At 40.9% G+C, this 18,134-nt stretch overlaps 1 protein-coding gene and 1 long non-coding RNA gene across 14 annotated transcripts in view; one reads left to right on the forward strand and one right to left on the reverse strand.

The window, feature by feature from the left end:
- The window catches only part of MTMR3 (myotubularin related protein 3), a 147,081-nt gene that overhangs the window by 108,409 nt on the left and 20,538 nt on the right, over window positions 1-18,134 (forward strand). For 12 of the 13 annotated variants that reach the window (XM_054542955.2, NM_001132987.2, XM_063722716.1 and 9 more), the window contains 5 exon segments: window positions 6,987-7,083; window positions 11,134-11,247; window positions 15,373-15,578; window positions 16,156-16,287; window positions 17,275-17,386. In XM_054542955.2, the coding sequence (XP_054398930.1) occupies window positions 6,987-7,083; window positions 11,134-11,247; window positions 15,373-15,578; window positions 16,156-16,287; window positions 17,275-17,386 (661 nt within the window). 13 annotated transcript variants of the gene reach the window in all.
- LOC103888957 (uncharacterized) overlaps window positions 16,998-18,134 on the reverse strand; it is a 75,803-nt gene continuing 74,666 nt past the window's right edge. Inside the window, exon 5 of the long non-coding RNA XR_653330.4 lies at window positions 16,998-17,453. This is a non-coding gene — a long non-coding RNA (uncharacterized LOC103888957). The remainder of the gene's footprint in view (window positions 17,454-18,134) is intronic.

The raw sequence follows: 18,134 nt of genomic DNA on the forward strand, positions 1-18,134 counted from the left end.
GTATATTTTAAGGAGCACCTAGCAAGTGCATAGCATTCTTTTAAGCTTAATAGAACATCTTTTCTGCCTTCTGGGGAAGGGAAGAACACTAGAAGGCATCACAATCTATTGGGCCTAAAAACAGCTCAACTATAATAAAGTTTTATGAATAGTATGGGAGCCTGATAGAAAGGAGCCATGAGTTTTGTATACATGTGTGGGAAGACTTCACATTTTAAAGTGGCTTTTGAATCAGCTTTGAAAGTTGAATAGGAGGTCATTGGTGAGAGGCCAGGTGCCTATCAAGAACAAATAGATAGTGGGGTTTGTTTTTTATTTATTTTTTATTTTTTTTTTGAGACGGAGTTTCGCTCTTCTTGCCCAGGCTGGAGTGCAATGGCTGGATCTCGGACCACTGCAACCTCCGCCTCCTGGGTTCAAGCAATTCCCCTGCCTCAGCCTCCTGTGTAGCTGGGATTACAGGCATGCGCCACCATGCCCGGCTAATTTTTTATTTTTGGTAGAGACGGGGTTTCTCCATGTTGGTCAGGCTGGTCTCGAACTCCCGACCTCAGGTGATATGCCCGCCTCGGCCACCCGGAGTGCTTGGATTACAGGCGTGAGCCACTGTGCCTGGCCTAGATTATGGGTTTTAACATGTGACCACCGCCCCCGTCAAAAACAAACAAACAAAAAATGCTGAGCCTGTTCTGGAACCCAGGCTTCCTGACTCCTCTATAGTCTTTGTCCCCCTCACTGTCATTCTCCGTCAGAAATGGCTTTGACCAAGTTCATGTTATTTGTCTGCATGTAGTTTCTTTATGTGGTCATAGATAGAACTTTGCTGGTCCAACACTGACTTTTAGTGTGTCAGGTTTCAAAGTGGAGTCTTAAATTTCTGTGCAGTGAAAAGTTGTGAGCCTCCTTCAAGTAAAGTTTACTCTTGGGACTTTTTTCTAGAAACCTGAAATTTTAATCCTGAATCTTCAATCTTATAAGTCTGCCCTGGGTCATTTTAAACATTTGAGGCTAATCTTGCTATGCTTGTGTTACTTTGTTCTCTGGCCCCATCACTAATTGAAGCTTCTGGTTCACATTCTTGTTCTTTTAAAATGCTTGTAGCATTAGCATTATCTTATGTTTAACAATGCTTTGATAAATACTTTTGTTTGATCCTCATAACCTTGTCAAACAGGCAAGATAGGTTGGTGTCTGTTTTGGGAGCCAAAGAAATGGAGGCTCAGAGGTAAAAAGCCTGTTGTCAAGTCCCAGTGCTAGTCACTGACGACAGAACTAGGACTTAAAACCAGTTCTCAGTTATTCAGACCTGACCATGATGGATGCTGTGGATACAGAGTTTGAAAAACAAAAGCACCTGCCCTCGTGGAGCCTCAGGGAAAGCCTCAGAATCCCAGCTTCTCACAGGCGTGTCCAGGCTAGCAGAATCCTGTCACCTACGAGAGACTACACCAACCTTGGAAGTTTATGAGAATGTGCTTAAACTGTCTCTCACTTCACTCCAATTGTTACATCTATTTTTTTTCTTTATTGAAATGCCATCACATTTTAAATACCTTTTTTCATTTTTTATGGCTCTTTGCAAGTTTGGGGGTTTTTCTTAAAGAGAAAGTTTACGAACAGTGATGTGTACAAATCTTACATGTACGATTTCTGAGTTTTTAACCCTTGCATCTTCTTTATTAAATTTTTAGTTTCTACCATCTCCTAGGATAATGAACTTGATGAGTGCATGCTACTGCATTATGTTATATAAGAACTTCAATTTGTTTAAGACCCCTGACTCCAAGAGGTATTCCCTAATTTTGGGTTGCCAGCATTTACTCAGCAAGATTTGCTTTCTCCTATCCTGTCCTCTCACAACCACAGACTGAAAAGTCCTTATCTTTTTAGGAGAGCTTTTTTAGTCCCTTGATAATTTGAGTTTCTTTTAGATTTGAGCAAACTCTTAGGATATTCCTGAGAGGTACCTCGGTCTCGTCTTTTAATTATGGGTGGCTCTGCCCTGAGGTGGGATGACTTTGGTCCCCAGACCCTTCCCCTTCCTGATGATATTTGGTATTCTTTGGCTATCAGGACATAAAGATGTCTACAGTGTTCTCTGTCTTTTTGTAGGTGTGTGATGCAAGGGCGTGTGAGGGGTAAAGTACTGACTTAGGAATTAGGAAACCTGAATTTAAATGCATACTCTATGATTTAGTTGAAAAAAAGAACACTGGGCGAAGAATTTATGCTCTCTATGCTTTAGTTTCCTTTGTGCTTTAAACTGGGACATTCATGCTCTTCCTGCCCAGGCTGATCCAGGTATCCTGAAGATCAAATCTGTTAATGCTGCAGAGTTCAATTCAGTAAATGTTTAAGTGCCCCCTATGTGCCATGCTTATGAAAACACTTTGGAAATTATGCAACTACAAGGTAATGCAATCATAACTGTTTGGCTAGAGATTATGAGTAAGGGTTGCATTTTGTTTCTTCCCAGTATACACAGTCCACACTGATGTTAACCTGCCACCACTCAGCATGGGATCTTGTATTTCAGTGACTTGGTTGAATGTATGTGTATGTATGGCTTTTGCCTTTTATGTATATTCACTGTGGAGTACAAAGGAAAAAACTTGGTTTTAATTAAAAACAAACCGAAAAAAAAAAAAAAACACCTCGAGGACATCCAGTCAACCTGGTTCTTTTGTCATTACCTAATGTTGTTGAGCAGTGGCAGTGTATATAGCATTACTCATCAAATATTAGCATACCAGACAACCACATACTTATAAGTCATCTTTAGGATGAGACAACACTTGAGATATTTCAAAGTCATGCCTTTTTATAATCTGCCCCAGTACATGATATCACAAGTGTAGACTCTGAGGGGTGGAAGTTAGTTTAATCTTATAGCAGTTAATAAAGCCTTTTATGGAGTCTTCTCTACCTAGCCTGCTAGAAGTAGAATGTATCAGAGAGGAGGGAAATGAGAAAATTACGTAATTGTCTTAGTATTCATGTAAATCTTAGTTTCTGGCTGTTGAACCAGTCATCGTTAAGCCAGCCATACTGTGGTCACAGCTCTAAGGCTTAATCAGCTTTGGAAGAAGTTTCAGCATTGCTGTTGGAGTTTACCTGTGAAACCTGCAGAAGCCTTTGCCAAATTCTTGACCCTTCTCTTAGCCCCTCAAACTCTAAAAAAGTGGACTTAAAGCTAAAAGCTTCTCTCCCATGTCCTTAACTTCCTGCTCCTCATTGTAACTGACTTGTTGATGATGGCTCTGTACTAGAGTGTTAATCTGGAGGCCTGACAGATGACTGGGCAGTTTAGCTGCCAGTTTAGTAGCATCAGGCCTACCTCTCTAACCTCTGTCGTGTGAAATGTCCCTTAAGCCCATCTTGTTTATCCACGACTAGCATATGACTCTGGGTCTTAACACTGCTGTGAAGCTGCCTATTTATCTGTCTTCCGGGTTTGAATGCAGTCCAGGAAGTTGCATCTAGAGGATTTACTGTGACCTTTGTACATAGAAAAGCCTAATTCCTTTCTCCATATTTGCAAATCTGCTAAGAGGTAGTTCTTACCTTCTCTGACTCTGGTATTCGTCTGCTTCCTCACCTGCCAGGTAAAGGCCTGTCCCTTCTGTCCTAGGCCTTTTAAGCTGTGTGTAATTGTCGGCTTGAATACTCAGGATCAGCCAGGGAGCTAGACTTCTGGGGGAAAATTTTTTTAGATCACTGATTGACACTGTGTTTATGATAGAGGGAGTTAGGGAACTTCATTGCTTTTAAAAAGAAAGTTCTCATTTCCAGTAAAATGAAAATTGCTGGACTGTATTATTTTTAGTATAAGAAATACTAAATGCTGAAAAGGGACAAAGGCAGATAGGAAGGGTTGAAATGGAAATATAAAGCCAAACAAAAACCTTATAGCCCCAGTATTTAAAGTAAGTTGGGATATCACAATGTATTTAATGTTGAAGGGATTGAAACCTGAGAATTCTGAGATGGAAATTTTTAAGGGGAATCCAGCAATAGATGTGTTTGTGTTTATTTTTCTGGCTAAGTAAATGTGAGTGAACATCTCACACAATTTGCAAAAGCTGATCGAATTCCTGATGTATGTAATGATGTGGTTTTCAAATAGGTTATGATCCAGTAGCGGGTCATGAAATCTAATTTTAAAGAAATGGAATAGAAAATATCAAATTGTGTCACACACATAGTAAGAGTGGGTATTGTTTTGTGAAATGCTTTCAAAAAAAATAATGTGTGTTGTATTAGCTGGGCAGTGTCTACCTATAGTCCTAGCTATTCAAGAGGCTGAGGTGGGAAGATTGCTTGAGTTTAGGAGTTCAAATCCAGCTTAGGCAACAGAGGGAAATCCGGTCTCTCAAAAAATGAATAAATTAAAACATGTTTGTTGTATTGTGATGTAAAACATAATTCTTATTGTGGGTTGTGATGGTCAGTTTCAAAGTTTATGAAGTCACTGCCTTAGAAGATATAAAAATAATTAAAACTCATTCCCATTCTCAAAGAACTCGAAATAACAGATTTTCTATACCTGCTAGTCAGTATATATTTCTGCGTGTAGCTCAGAATGTTGTGCTCTGGATGGTGGTTCTAAGTCCTTCTTTGGGAAATGGTTCTATGAAGTAAATTGCTAGTGATAGTGATTGTTAACTGTTATTATTTTGCCAGTGGTTATTTTTAAATCACAAGATCCTTTTAGGGTATCTATGTGTTTTATCCTGAGATAGAGGTATTAATGTAAAAGATCATTAATGTACAGTTCAGGAAAAGCACAAAAAAAATCATTAATGAAATACTTTTACCTTTTGCAAAGACTTGGAGCTATATCCCAGAGTCGGGGGAAAAAATCTCTTAATGAACTTGGAATTTGCCACAGTTTTGCAGCTTTTAGATTGGGATTATGAATTAAAGACTCCTTGTCTGTTTTTTTTTGTTTTGTTTTGTTTTTTTCCCCTTTTTTTGAGACAGGGTCTCTCACTCTGTTGCCCAGGCTGGAGTGCAATGGTGTGATGACGGCTCACTGCAGCCTCAGCTTCCCTAGGTTCAGGTGATCCTCCCACCTCCGCCTCTCAAGTAGCTGGGACTATAGGGCATGTACCACCACAACTTAATTTTTGCATTTTTGTAGAGACGGGGTTTCACCATGTTGCCCAGGCTGGTCTTGAACTCCTGGGCTCAAGCAATCTGCCTGCATCAGCCTCCCAAAGTGCTGGGATTACAGGTGTGAGGCACCACGTCTGGCCTGGTATTCTTGATGGTCAATATTCCTTGCAATTTGTAGACAGATGGCACCCCAATTCAGATAGTTTTTTCCTGTTTGGAAGCCTGCTACATTGCTTCTAAAACTTTTCCAAAATGGGATGGATTTAGCTGTTATTTTTTCTTGCACCTCATCTTCTCTCAATCTCATCTTTTTATAGCTCTCCTTCAGGAAATGTGTAATACCTAGCTTGAGCTCAAGAAAAGCAGTTTAAATGGGAAGTAGTTTAACAGAATTGTCTTCCATTCAAGTAATTGCTGTTTCCTATTCTGTAGCTCTTCTCCCAGGGAGAACAAAGCTTTATACTTTGAACACCAAAGTGAAGTCTGTTTTGTGCTTTTGTTGTTGTGGTTTCTTCCAGCCCTGCTAGCACTTATTTTACAACTTGTACCACTATATATTAGAGGTGCTGCTTAATATTTTTTAAAATAACATACTGCCCTAGGACTGTGTATGTTTTCAAGGAAGAAAGTTATTTTAGGTTTACTGAATTTATGTTAGCTTCATTTCTACCTCTGTTTTGCTTTTTTAAGGAAGAGAAAGCCAGATTCATTAGGGCAAATATAGCCAGATTATACCAGCTTGGGTGGCTGTTCTTGCAAATAATAAGCACTTAGTAGTATGGTATTTCCTGAGATTCCTGGCTGGCAGTTATGATTCCATGACCTGTTAACCTGCAATTCCATCATCTAAAAGGCTCTGGAAACCAGAATGTTTTTCATACCCTATTTGGTGTCTTGGCTGGACCTGATCTGAGCTGACATGAGGCTATTTGTTGCTTTATCTATCCCACCTGGTATGAATGATCAATACCTTTCACGAAAGAAATATTAATATTTGTTTAAGGAGATCTTGTTAAGCATGTGAGCCTAATATTATAATATATGCACTGTCTTACCTTAACGAAAGTTTGGAAAACTCAAGTTCTAAAATTTGGACCAAAGGGTTTTGGATGAGGAATTATAGTTCTGTATTGCTACTTGTGTGATCTTGTTATTGATTTTATTTCTTATTAAGTGTACTGTCAGTCTGAGTGTGGAAGTAGGCAAGTAGCCAGTGTAGGACAAGAGCATGGGTTTTGGGGCCAGACAGGCCTGCCATAATAACCTGTTTTAATTTTGTCCTTTGTAAAATGAGCTCAGTGATACTGTTCTCAGAGTTGATTGTAAGGATTAGATGAGATAACATAACTCTTGATCAGAATTAGTTTCTTTCCTCTTTATAATCTTAACCTGACAGGGATCTTTCTAAACTAAAACTATATAATATATGTTACTTTATTATTTATACAATTCCTACCTTTAAAAATACACAGGCTGGGTGCAGTGGCTCACGCCTGTAATCCCAGCACTTTGGGAGGCTGAGGCGGGCGGATCACATGAGGCCAGGAGTTCGAGACCAGCCTGGCCCATGTGGTAAAACCCCATCTCTACTGAAAGTGCAAAAATTAGCCAGTCGTGGTAGCATGCATCTGTAATCCCAGCTATTTGGGTGGCTGAGGCACAAGAATCACTTGAACCTGGGAGGCGGAAGTTTCAGTGAGCTGAGATCACACCACTGCACTCCAGCCTGTGTGACAGAGTGGAACCCTGTCTCAAAAAAATATATATTTACATATAGCTTATATATATATATTTCTTTGTTTTTATTCCACCTGTTTTGCAAAATGGTATTCATTTCTTCCTTTCTGCTGTTTATCTTTGGCCTCTAGGGGAGCATGTAACTTCAAGGTTTAAAAACGAGGTGGAGAGGATGGGTTTTGATATGAACAACGCCTGGAGGATTTCCAACATCAATGAGAAGTACAAGTGAGTTATATGGGTCCCTGTGGACTGTTTCACAGCCAGTGCCTTTGCAGAAACCGCAGTTCTCATGTGGCAGAACATTTGAACTTAGACTTTTTATTTGAGATGGTTTTATTTATTAAATCTAAAGGCATGATCTTCAGAGTATTTATTGAATCTTCTGTTCCCATTGCTATCATTGGAGTGGAAAGTGATCCTTACTTAACAGGGTCCTAGAACCTTCCCTTTTACCCCCTCTAGTCCTCTGTTTTTTCTGGTACATGCATGTCTAGATAATATTGTATTTGCCTGTAGGCAGGCAGTTACCATTTTTCTCATCACCACTTGGCATCACATTAGAGAGAGGATCAGTGGTCTCATAAGCAGTGACAGAAATTTATGAACTAGTTTTTATGACTGTAATTTTACTCCAGGTGGTGTGAAATAGACATAAGTACAGGTTGGGTATCCCTTATCTGAAATTCTTGGGACTGTAAATATTTCAGATTTTGGATTTTTGTCAGGTTTTGGAGTATTTGCATGAACATAATGAGATTATCTTGGGCCTGGGACCCAAGTCTAAACACAAAATTCTTTGTCACGTATACATATTATACACAAAGCTGGAAGGTAATTTTATACAATATTTTAAATAATTTAATGCATGATGTTTTGTATGAAAAGTTTTGACTGTGACTTGACTGCGACCCATCACATGAGGTCAGGTGTAGAATTTTCCACTTGTGGCATTATGTCAGCACTCAAAGTTTTGGATTTTGGAGCATTTCAGATTTTTGGATTAAAGATGCTCAATCTGTATTATTCTGTCCTTTAATATATTGATCTAAAACCAACTTCACTGCTACGATCATTTAACCACTAAATATTAACGTAACCTTTATTTGGCTGGACATGGTGGCTCACACCTGTAATCCCAGCACTTTGGGAGGCCAAGGCGGATCAGCTGAGGTCAGGAGTTTGAGACCAGCCCGGCCAACATGGGGAAACCCTGTCTCTACTAAAAATACAAAAATTAGCTGGGCGTGGTGGTGCATGCCTGTAGTCCCAGCTACTTGGGAGGCTGAGGCAGGAGAATTGCTTGAACCTGGGAGGTGGAGGTTGTAGTGAGCTGAGATTGCACCACTATATTCCAACCTGGGTGATAGAGTGAGACTCTGTCTCAAAAAAAAAAAAAAAAAAAAAAATTAATGTAACCATTTAGCCATTACCCAGTTCCTTAAAATGTGTAAGTGCATTGATGGGGGAGGACAGTTAACTATTATGATTTTGGTGATCCAAATTTCTATAAAACAAAATTGTCCAGGATAGTTAAATATCTTAAATCTTTAACTATATCCTTCTTGGCCGGGCGCAGTGGTTCACGCCTGTAATCCCAGCACTTTGGGAGGCCGAGGCAGGTGGATCATGAAGTCAGGAGATCAAGACCATCCTGGCTAACACGGTGAAACCCCGTCTCTACTAAAAATACAAAAAATTACCCGGGCGTGGTTGCAGGTGCCTGTAGTCCCAGCTACTTGGGAGGCTGAGGCGGGAGAATGGCGTGAACCTGGGAAGCGGAGCTTGCAGTGAGCCGAGACTATGCCACTACACTCCAGCCTAGGCAACCGACCGAGACTCCGTCTTAAAAAAAATATAAATAAATAAAATAAATAAATAAATAAATAAATAAATCCTTCTCCTACGTTGCCCTGCATCACTAATCATTCTGTGGTCCTCTTAGCTGTCTCAAATTATGACAGCCATTTTCCTGGTCTGTCTGTGGCTAGCCGTCAGAGTGTTTCAGTTTTCACTGGAAAAGCTATAGCTAATTGCTATTCACAGTTCTTAATGTGCACCTTCTCCAGGGAGTTGAGAACCCAGGGTGTTTGGAAGAGTTGGGAGCTGCAGACTTTTTATACTTTTGCCTATTCTCAGTGACGAGTCAAAGCAAAGAAGGAGGGTGAATACTGGATGAGGGGGCGGCCTCAGAGAGCCTGTGGCTGCATTAGGCTTTCCTGAGTGTAACCTATACTGGAAATTGTTTATCCACAAGTAAGTAGGTAGTGCATACTGAAAAGCTGACTACTGGGAGTGTAGTACCTATAGGACAATGAACAGAATGTTTAGAAAATTAGATCAAGTAAAAAAAACTGTGAATTAAGACAGACTTGTTGGAAAATAATCCCTAATTCGGATTTTAAAAATTAACTTCTTGAGAGGCCAAAATAGGAGGATTGATTGAGCCCAGGAGTTTGAGACTAGGCTGGGCAACACAATGAGACCTCATCTCTACAGAAAATTTCTTAAAAATTTGGCCGGGCATGGTGGCTCATGCCTCTAATCCCAGCACTTTGGGAGGCCGAGGCGGGTGGATCGCGAGCTCAGGAGATTGAGACCGTCCTGGCTAACACAGTGAAACCCCGTCTCTACTAAAAATACAAAAAAATTAGCCAGCGTGGTGGCGGGCGCCTGTAGTCCCAGCTACTCAGGAGGCTGAGGCAGGAGAATGGCGTGAACCCAGGAGGTGGAGCTTGCAATGAACCGAGATCATGCCACTGCACTCCAGCCTCGGTGACAGAGCGAGACTCCGTCTCAAAGAAAAAAAAGTTGGGCATGGTGGTGCATGCCTGTAGTCCCAGCTACTGGGGAGGCTGAAGTAGAAGAGTTGTTTGAGCCCAGGAGGTCGAGGCTGCTGTGAGGCTGCTGTGAGCCATGACCGCTCCACTGCTCTCTAGCCGGGGTAAGAGAGCAAAACTGTCTCAAGGAGTTTACCAGTTATACCTCAGAACCAGTCTTTAGGATGTTATCACCACCATAAAACAAAATGGGGGGTGGTGGGAAACAACAGGATATTGAAACTACAAAGGAAGAGTGAGAGCCAAGTTTACTCTTGAGTTTAATACATAATAAAGGGAATGAGATTCATGGTTAGATACTAACCATCATTACCAGCTCCCAGCTTATTTTTAGGAGTTTGTAAATAGGTGTTAGGAAGTTTGTATAGCTACTCTTAGTCATAGCCATTCTCTTTGTTCAGTGGCTTTTAAATTCCTGAGACTTAATCTTCTGGAAATTGAGGAGAGAGAGATTTAGTGCAAAATGATCAAAACCCCCAACTCCTAAGCCATTTTGTGTTTTTCTGCGCTTTCCCCTATGTATAGGATAGGCTAGGGCAGGGGGTTGGTGGTGTTGGTGGAGTTTGTGTGTTTTAGGATTTGGATTAAAGGCCTTATTGCCTTCACTATTGAAAAAAGAAGATTGGATTATCCAGAGAGAGACATTGTCTTGTAAGTAAAAATCTATCAGAAGTATTGCTTCCCAGGATACCAGCTTGATTGTAGCTAGGATCTTCCCTAATTAAAAGAAAGCTTATCCCCCCGCCCCCAGTATAATTTGTTCTGAAGTATGTTTTATGGAAATTATGGTTAATAGCTTAGTCACATTACTAACCTGGTTCAATGGGACTGAGGCTGTGTATGCAAATAGGCTGGCTTGTGTTGGTTTTGCATACCGATGGCTGCACCTGTTACCTATAAGGATGACACCCTGTTTGGTTCAAATCAAAGAATGAGTTAATCCTGTGAAGTCTCTGGAAACTTGAAATTGTGGGCTTTTGTCCTTCCCTGAGGGTCTGGTAGAACTGACACGGACTCTCAGTTCTGTAATTGGACTGGGCGTTCATGTAGTTAGAGATAACCTATGTACTTGTTACAGCAGAAGAGTTGTAATGGAGTATAAAGAGACTGACCCTCGACTCCCCTTTTTTTCATTGATAGTTAAGATTGCCAGATTCCCAAAAGGTAGCATCAAGTGGAACAATCCAAGATAGTATCATTTGTTGTATACACATAAGTAAACATTTAAGACAACAAAACAAAACAAAACACACTTATGGTAACCCATTCTGTTGAGACGACCAAAACTCGAATAAAGCGCCTCATTGCCTTTAACTGGCTCTGTGGCAGTGAGATCATCATCCTTATGCTGGCTCACCTAGTGTCTCTCTCTCTCCCCTTTTCTCTCTCCCTCTCTTATCCTAACCTTGACTCTCCCCACTTCTCATCTTCTCTTTAGATTATGTGGTAGCTATCCTCAAGAGCTCATAGTGCCTGCCTGGATCACTGACAAAGAACTAGAAAGTGTAGCAAGTTTCAGGTCCTGGAAGCGCATCCCTGCCGTCGTCTACAGGTAAGTTAAACTGGACCAGTCCCACCTTGGGCTGGTGCTGCTGCCTGCTGCATAGGGTCTGCTGCCTCTGCTGCTGCTAACCTGGGAAGGGTGGGGAGAGTTCAGAGAACTTTCTAGGCAAGGCTGTACTTCCTTATTGTTAAAGCTTCTCCTCCAGTAACACATCAGTACTGACTGCATTCAGAACACTAGCTGGTCGTTCATTTGAAACAGATAAGAAAGTTTTAGTTGTAAAGTGGCTGGACTTGGTATTTCAATATCCTTCTTACATTCTGTGAGAAGATAATGTGCTTACTAAGCATTTAGCTTCAGCTGTTAGCAGGGCTTTTGGATTGAGAGATGAGTCTTAGAAAGTGATCATTGGGAATATAGAGTGGAGTTAACGCTGATTGTCTTTGTGGTTGAAACTTTGACACGTGGAAGAACTCTGTTTCGAGAGGAAGCATTTAGAGAAGACTGGGGCATGACTAGATAGAAGATTGCAGTGATCAGAGGCCTGAGAGCCATGGGATGCAAGTTCTAGATGGGGATGGTGGCATGGTGATGGAGCACCAATTTTGGAATCACAGATCTGAGTTCAGGTATATTCTTACACTCCTTGCTAAGGCACCTTGAATAAATTCCCTAACTGACCTCAGTCTGTTCCTAATGAATACAATGGGAATGGTAGTTCTTACTTTGTAGATATGTTCTGGTTCTAAATGAGGGCCTATAAACACTGAGCTTCTGTACCAACATTTGGAGTAGGTTATATCTCTTGAGTGCTGCTTTTATAATTCAGTGAATATCTCAGTTCTCACAGAATCCTATTAAATTTTAAAGAAGTCCTTCCTTCTTATTCTGGAAATGTTTCAGATGTCATCTCTTTGTAATGTTTACGTTCTCCATTTCATTTTCCCAGTTTGCCGGCTTTTTGGACTCTCCCTGAGTTGGGCCAATCCAGTGGCTTACAGTTAGAAACTTCATTCCACTGAAATATTGAGATTGTAGGAAGGGATTTGTCTCCTTGTGGAATTCCTACAGAGGTAACCAGCTTGTTCATTTAGTTTACTAAAGGCAAACTCTGATGCCCACTCTGAATGGAGAGAGATAGAAAAGTATTTGCTCTGGCCCAGTGGAACTCGTTACGTTTTTAATCTCAATTCTCATCACTGTTGTTTTCAGACACCCCTAAAAAAGTCAGTCACCAAATTTACCTATCATTCAAGTGGTAAGGATGCTACAGGAACTAGAGAGTAGTGAAAGCTGAAGGGATTTATGAGTCTTATCAATGATCAGATCAGCTGGAATGGGGAAAGCAGCCAGTTGCTGCTCTGGCCAACAGCTGTGTTAGGTCAGCAGCCCTGGCATTTTTGGGGCTTGCTGACTTTGACCAAAACGGGGAAGGTACTCTCATTTGCAAAATAAGAGGCTTTAGGTGAATTCTCCCTTTGGGAAGAGAAGCTTAAGAGGGCTGGTTGAAGAAAAACTTAGAATGTAATAAAAATGGGAAGCCTTTTTTTCCCCTTCTAAAATTTATTCTAGAGGGGGCATGCACCCTAGGTTTTTCCCCCCTTTTTCTAGAGATACAAGGGGATATATAAATGAAAAATTTTATTTGCAGTTTTTCAGAGAAAGTCTTTCAAAAGATCACAAATTAAAGTTCTTGGTGTAGTCATCCATGCAAAATCAGGCAGGTTTCCTGGAACTGGGCTCTGTCTCAGAACATGTGTCTTGTATCGCCGAGATGCAAACTGGGTTGCTGTATTATTTGGGAGCTTTGTAAAGGGCGTGTGGAAGAATCAGATCCTCCACCATGCTCTGCTTTGCCAGCCTAGGTGGCAGGATGCCTGGAACTCTTGACATCCATTTCCTGAATTTCGTTGTCTGTAGATTGGGTCATGATTCCTGAGGTTGCCAGCAGTAGTTACTTGACAGCACCATGCTGAACCAGCGCTTGATTAGAGCTTTGTCCTACTGTGATGAGAGAGCACTTAATTGGATTTATAACTGAAGGCAGAGATTGCTCTAACACAGCAAGATGATGTGAAGGGCGCCCATCTGTAGTGCAGTTCACAGCTTTTTCCTTTGTGCATGTGGTGATTATTATAAACTCCTAGTTACTTAAGGGAGCTTGCCTAAATCTAAGTTGGGGTTACTTAAGACAATTCTGTTTCTATATAAAATTGAAGCATTCTGTGTTTTAGTAGGGAGGGCTTTATCTGTTGGACATCATAATTTTTATACTTTGCCTGGTTCTGTTAGTGATAGAAATGCATTCCTTTAGTGATTTTTAAGTGTAGTGTTTGAGTTATCTTTCATGTAGTATGAAGCATTTTAGAAGACTGCAGAAAACATAATTGTTTATTGCAATAGCCCAGTTGAAATCTAATAGCTACTATAATGCAGTGGCCCCTAAAACCCAAGATCCAGGCTGAAGAGCGCCATCTACTGCTCCTCTTGGGCACTGCTGGGAAGCATTGAAGAAGAGGAGGATGCTCAGGAAAGGCCCAACCAGCCTCTTGTGCAAGGTTTGGAGTCATTCAGCTCAGTGGTTGCCCAGTGCCTGTTATTTGCTAGGAGGCATTTTATAAAGAATCATTGAGGTTTTATTTCTATTTTGGCCCCATTCAACACGTGAGCCAGTTGAGCATGTTGGCAATACACAAGTACTTACAGCTACTTGTCTCCCAGGGAGGGAGGATTTAAAAACTACAAGCAAACTGGTGATTTCAGTGGAATTTGATTAGTGCCAAATTTAACTTATTTGTGAGTTTTAGGATTAAAAACAAATTACAGTACATTTTCATCGTCCCAAAAAACCCATTTACAGGGCACCCAGCCACCCTAGCCCTGAATAATTAAGATGTCCATTGGATAAAGCCCCTGCTACTAAAACATAGAGTGCTTCAGTTTTATATAGAAACATAATCGTTTTAGTAACCCCAACTTAGAATTAGGCAAGCTCCCTTAAGTAACTAGGAGTTTATAATAGTCACTACATGCACAAATCTACTTCCGTCTTTATAGATTCGCCTATTCGGGATACTTCATGTTAATTGTCATATAATAAGTTGCCTTTTGTGACTGACTTCTTTCACTTGGCATAACATATTTGAGGTTCATCAGTGTCCTAGCCTGTATCAGAACTTTATTCCTCTTTACTGCCAAGTAATAGAATTTTTTCTAACTTTTTATCGGTTAAAATTGCCTAATTAGGAAAAGTCTGGGTTTTAATAGCACTTTAAAGTAGACTGTGATTTCTGGTCTGTCTTATTGGAAAAGGATATGTCAGAGTATGGTTTTCTGAAGTTGATGCTCTTCTCTTTCTAAGAGCCCTAGAAAGGGTAGCTGGCTCATTGAGCTATCTGCCTATTATAAGAGCAGTTTGTGACTCATGAAATCTCAGGAGATTTTGTAAAGCAGTTCACTTTGGGCCAGGTAAATGTTTTATTCCCAGAGGCGGGCTCTTGGTTCAGCATTAAAAAGGTAGCAGATTTCACTATTGGGTAGCAGAATTAGTGTAGTATCTATAGATGTAAGTTATGAATATTGATATATTTTCACTAAGAGTACACATTAATTCTTCTTTGTTTTTTGGAAATGGGGTCTTGCTCTGTTACCCAAGCTGGAGTGCTGGAGTCCAGTGGCACAATCATAGCTTTCTGCAGCTTCAGCCTTCTGGGTTCAATGGATCCTTCCACCTCAGCCTCCTGAGTAGCTGCGACTACAGGCATGTGCTACCATGCCTGGCTAATTTGTAAAAACTTTTTTGTAAAGATGGGGTCTCGCTATGTTGCTCAGGCTAGTCTTGAAACTCCTGGGCTCAAGCGATCCTCCTGCCTCAGCCTCTCAAAGTGCTGGGATTGCAAAGTGAGCCTCCATGCCTGACCCCGTTAGTCATTTTTTTGGGTAACTTTACAGGGATCTCCGTGATGTTATGGTAATTGAGAAAGACACACAGGTTTTGTTGTTTGTTCTTGTTGGTTGTGTAAGATTTCTACCCTCTTTAATACTGAGAGGACTTGAAGCTGACCCAACACTTACCTAGAATTAGATTGTTCATTAAGGCACTTAAAATCTATTTTGTGTGAGTACAGAGAGCATCTGAATGGGTACAGTTGTTGTCTCTTGTTCCTCACACAGGCACCAGAGCAATGGAGCTGTCATTGCCCGCTGTGGACAGCCAGAGGTTAGCTGGTGGGGCTGGCGAAATGCAGATGATGAGCATCTGGTACAGTCAGTAGCCAAAGCTTGTGCCTCTGACTCCCGATCGAGTGGCAGCAAGCTGTCAACTAGGAACACTTCTCGAGACTTTCCCAATGGGGGAGACCTTTCTGACGTGGAGTTCGGTAAGGTGCTCCCTGGACCCATGGCAATGATTTTTATAGCATCTAAGAACCTTTTCTTGAAATGGCCTCTTCCTTACAAGACATAGATTTACTTTTATAGAAGTGAATGTGCAGAGCTTCACTTGATGGGATTGATTGAGGAGTCATAGGTCTTGGCAGAGAATCAGAAGACCCTTTGTTTCAAACCTGAATCAAGATATTAGTGTGTTTGTTGTCTTTCTTGCCATTGTGACAAAAATGGATTGTTTATGTAATAGAGGACTTGCAGTATCTGCAGACCATGGCAGGAAATGCCAGGCTTCATGAAAGGACAACAGGTATAGAAATGAAGTATAAGAGACTGGGCTGTGTGAACCCCATGTGTACTCTGGGAGTCAGTTTTGGAGAAAAAATCCTTCTCATCTTTCATAAGAAGGCAACATAGAAAAAGAAAAATCCTATGTATCAAGGGTTTTGGTTAGGGGATTTCATTTTATTGAGCCTTTTTTGTGCCATAAGATGTGCTTGTGGGTCTAATTCTGCACAGTTCTGGGAGAGACAGGCTCATTTAGTATGCCCTCTCCCTCTATGTCCCTAGATTCTTCTCTGTCAAATGCTTCAGGAGCAGAGAGTTTAGCCATCCAACCGCAGAAGCTTTTGATCTTGGATGCACGCTCCTATGCAGCTGCTGTGGCAAACCGAGCCAAAGGAGGAGGCTGCGAATGCCCAGGTGAGAGGTATATGGTGCTTTGTTCCCCATACTTTCTCCTTGTGAGTGCAGCCCTTGCCCAACCGAGACTTAGTTCTCAATTTGAAATAAGTGGCAAGCCATATTCCTCATCCATCCTGTCGTGAGAGTGCCAGAGCTTCTCTTTGGATTCTTAACACTGTATGTTCTTTTCTGAGGAGAAATGGAGGAGGAGGTGCAGTGAAGTCACATAATCTTCCTTCCTTGTGCCAACTTTTAGGTGATAAGGAAAGCAGATCTTCCCCATAATGAGGCCTGTTCATGTTTGGAAGCTGCTGCTTTAGTGGGCTCAATTTCTCAGCCATCTAAAAGCTTTTTGTTGCCTTTGACAGAGGGTATGCTCATCACTGGCCTTGTAGCAGACTCCTCAAGGGCCTCTCCTTAGAAAACCTGGGGTGAAAATTGAAGCAGTAAATACAGAACCCTAGTAAGGTACCTCTGTCCTGAGCTGTAACACCATTACTGTTGGAATGCTAGCTTTCCCCAAGGAGGGACCCCCCTCAGTGCCTCTGGCACAGGCAGAGGCACCAGGCTCTTTGTTCAGATGTGGTCTAAGCTGGAAATTGAAAGCAGCTGTACCAAGGTGAAATTTGAATGTGTGAACGCATTGTTCTGCTGAGTTATTTTCTAAGAGATTCCAAAGCCACAAGTTAGATAAGGCCCAAGAAGTAAAGCCAGAGTGAGATCGAAGTAGGCCTTTCTTTTAAAAAATAATAGCTTTTATTTTATGTCAGTATCTTCTTTACAAATCTAACCTTCCCTTTTCACCCTTTTTGAAAAGATAGCTAAAATTCAGTGTGTTCCTCTTATTATAAAGGATTGGGCTAATAGTTAAGCATTTCAAAACATTTCAGTTTCATTAATCAGAAGCTGCAGTGGGTTTGTTTTATAGCCAGTTTGCTTTTAAATTTGGCCATGTGGGCTTTAAATTCAACGTATTTGTGTTCTCTTTATTGTTACTCTCTCCAGAGTATTACCCAAACTGTGAAGTTGTGTTTATGGGGATGGCAAACATTCATTCTATTCGGAGGAGTTTTCAGTCTCTGCGGTTGCTGTGCACTCAGATGCCAGATCCGGGAAAGTAAGTCCTTGGCCTTGGCTTTCATTTTGCATCGCTCTTAAATGATAAGTTTTCTTCTTTCCTTGAACTAAGGGGGGAAAAAAGGAAAAAAAAATTAATTTGTAGCAGTCTTTCCTTCTGTTTCTTGGTAACCTTCAGTTACCAGACCAGTCTCTGCAAGTATCTCCTTCCTGGGTCTGAAATGTGGCAGCACAGGGGAAGAGTTGGGAGAAAATACAGCCATTTGAAAAGTTTTAAAATCTGCAGCACAGAAGAAATCTCAGCATCAAAACAGAAGCATTACCTTACTGTTTGTCCTGGGACGTTTCCCTTCCACATCATTTTTAGCCCAAAGAAATTTAATTCTTCAGTTTCTGATGTCCCATAGTGATACATAACCTGTTATGAACTGGGATGTTTTATCATGAAAAGTCAGAATTTATTCATCACATTCTAAAGGGGTTAAACTTGCCATTAAGTCAGTTCCTTTTACGTCTGCTTTCAATTTCTAAACTGTTCTCATTTACTAAGAACATTGTCATGATTCTTATTGCTTATTAAATATGAATGGCTGGCATTTGCAGTGAGGAAGGTGAAATAATACCCCTCCAAGGGTACTGATTGAATACAAGATAAATTAGGAAGAATGCTCTGTAAAACAAATATGGACAGATAAGTATTTAAAAATCCTGTTTTACTATTTCAGGAAGCCAGAGATAGGTGTCAGAGAAGACAGAATTTTCTTTTTTCTGGTATTTGTGCTGGAGCC

The sequence above is a fragment of the Pongo abelii genome, chromosome 23, assembly GCF_028885655.2.
Source record: "Pongo abelii isolate AG06213 chromosome 23, NHGRI_mPonAbe1-v2.0_pri, whole genome shotgun sequence".
Lineage (NCBI taxonomy): Eukaryota > Metazoa > Chordata > Mammalia > Primates > Hominidae > Pongo > Pongo abelii.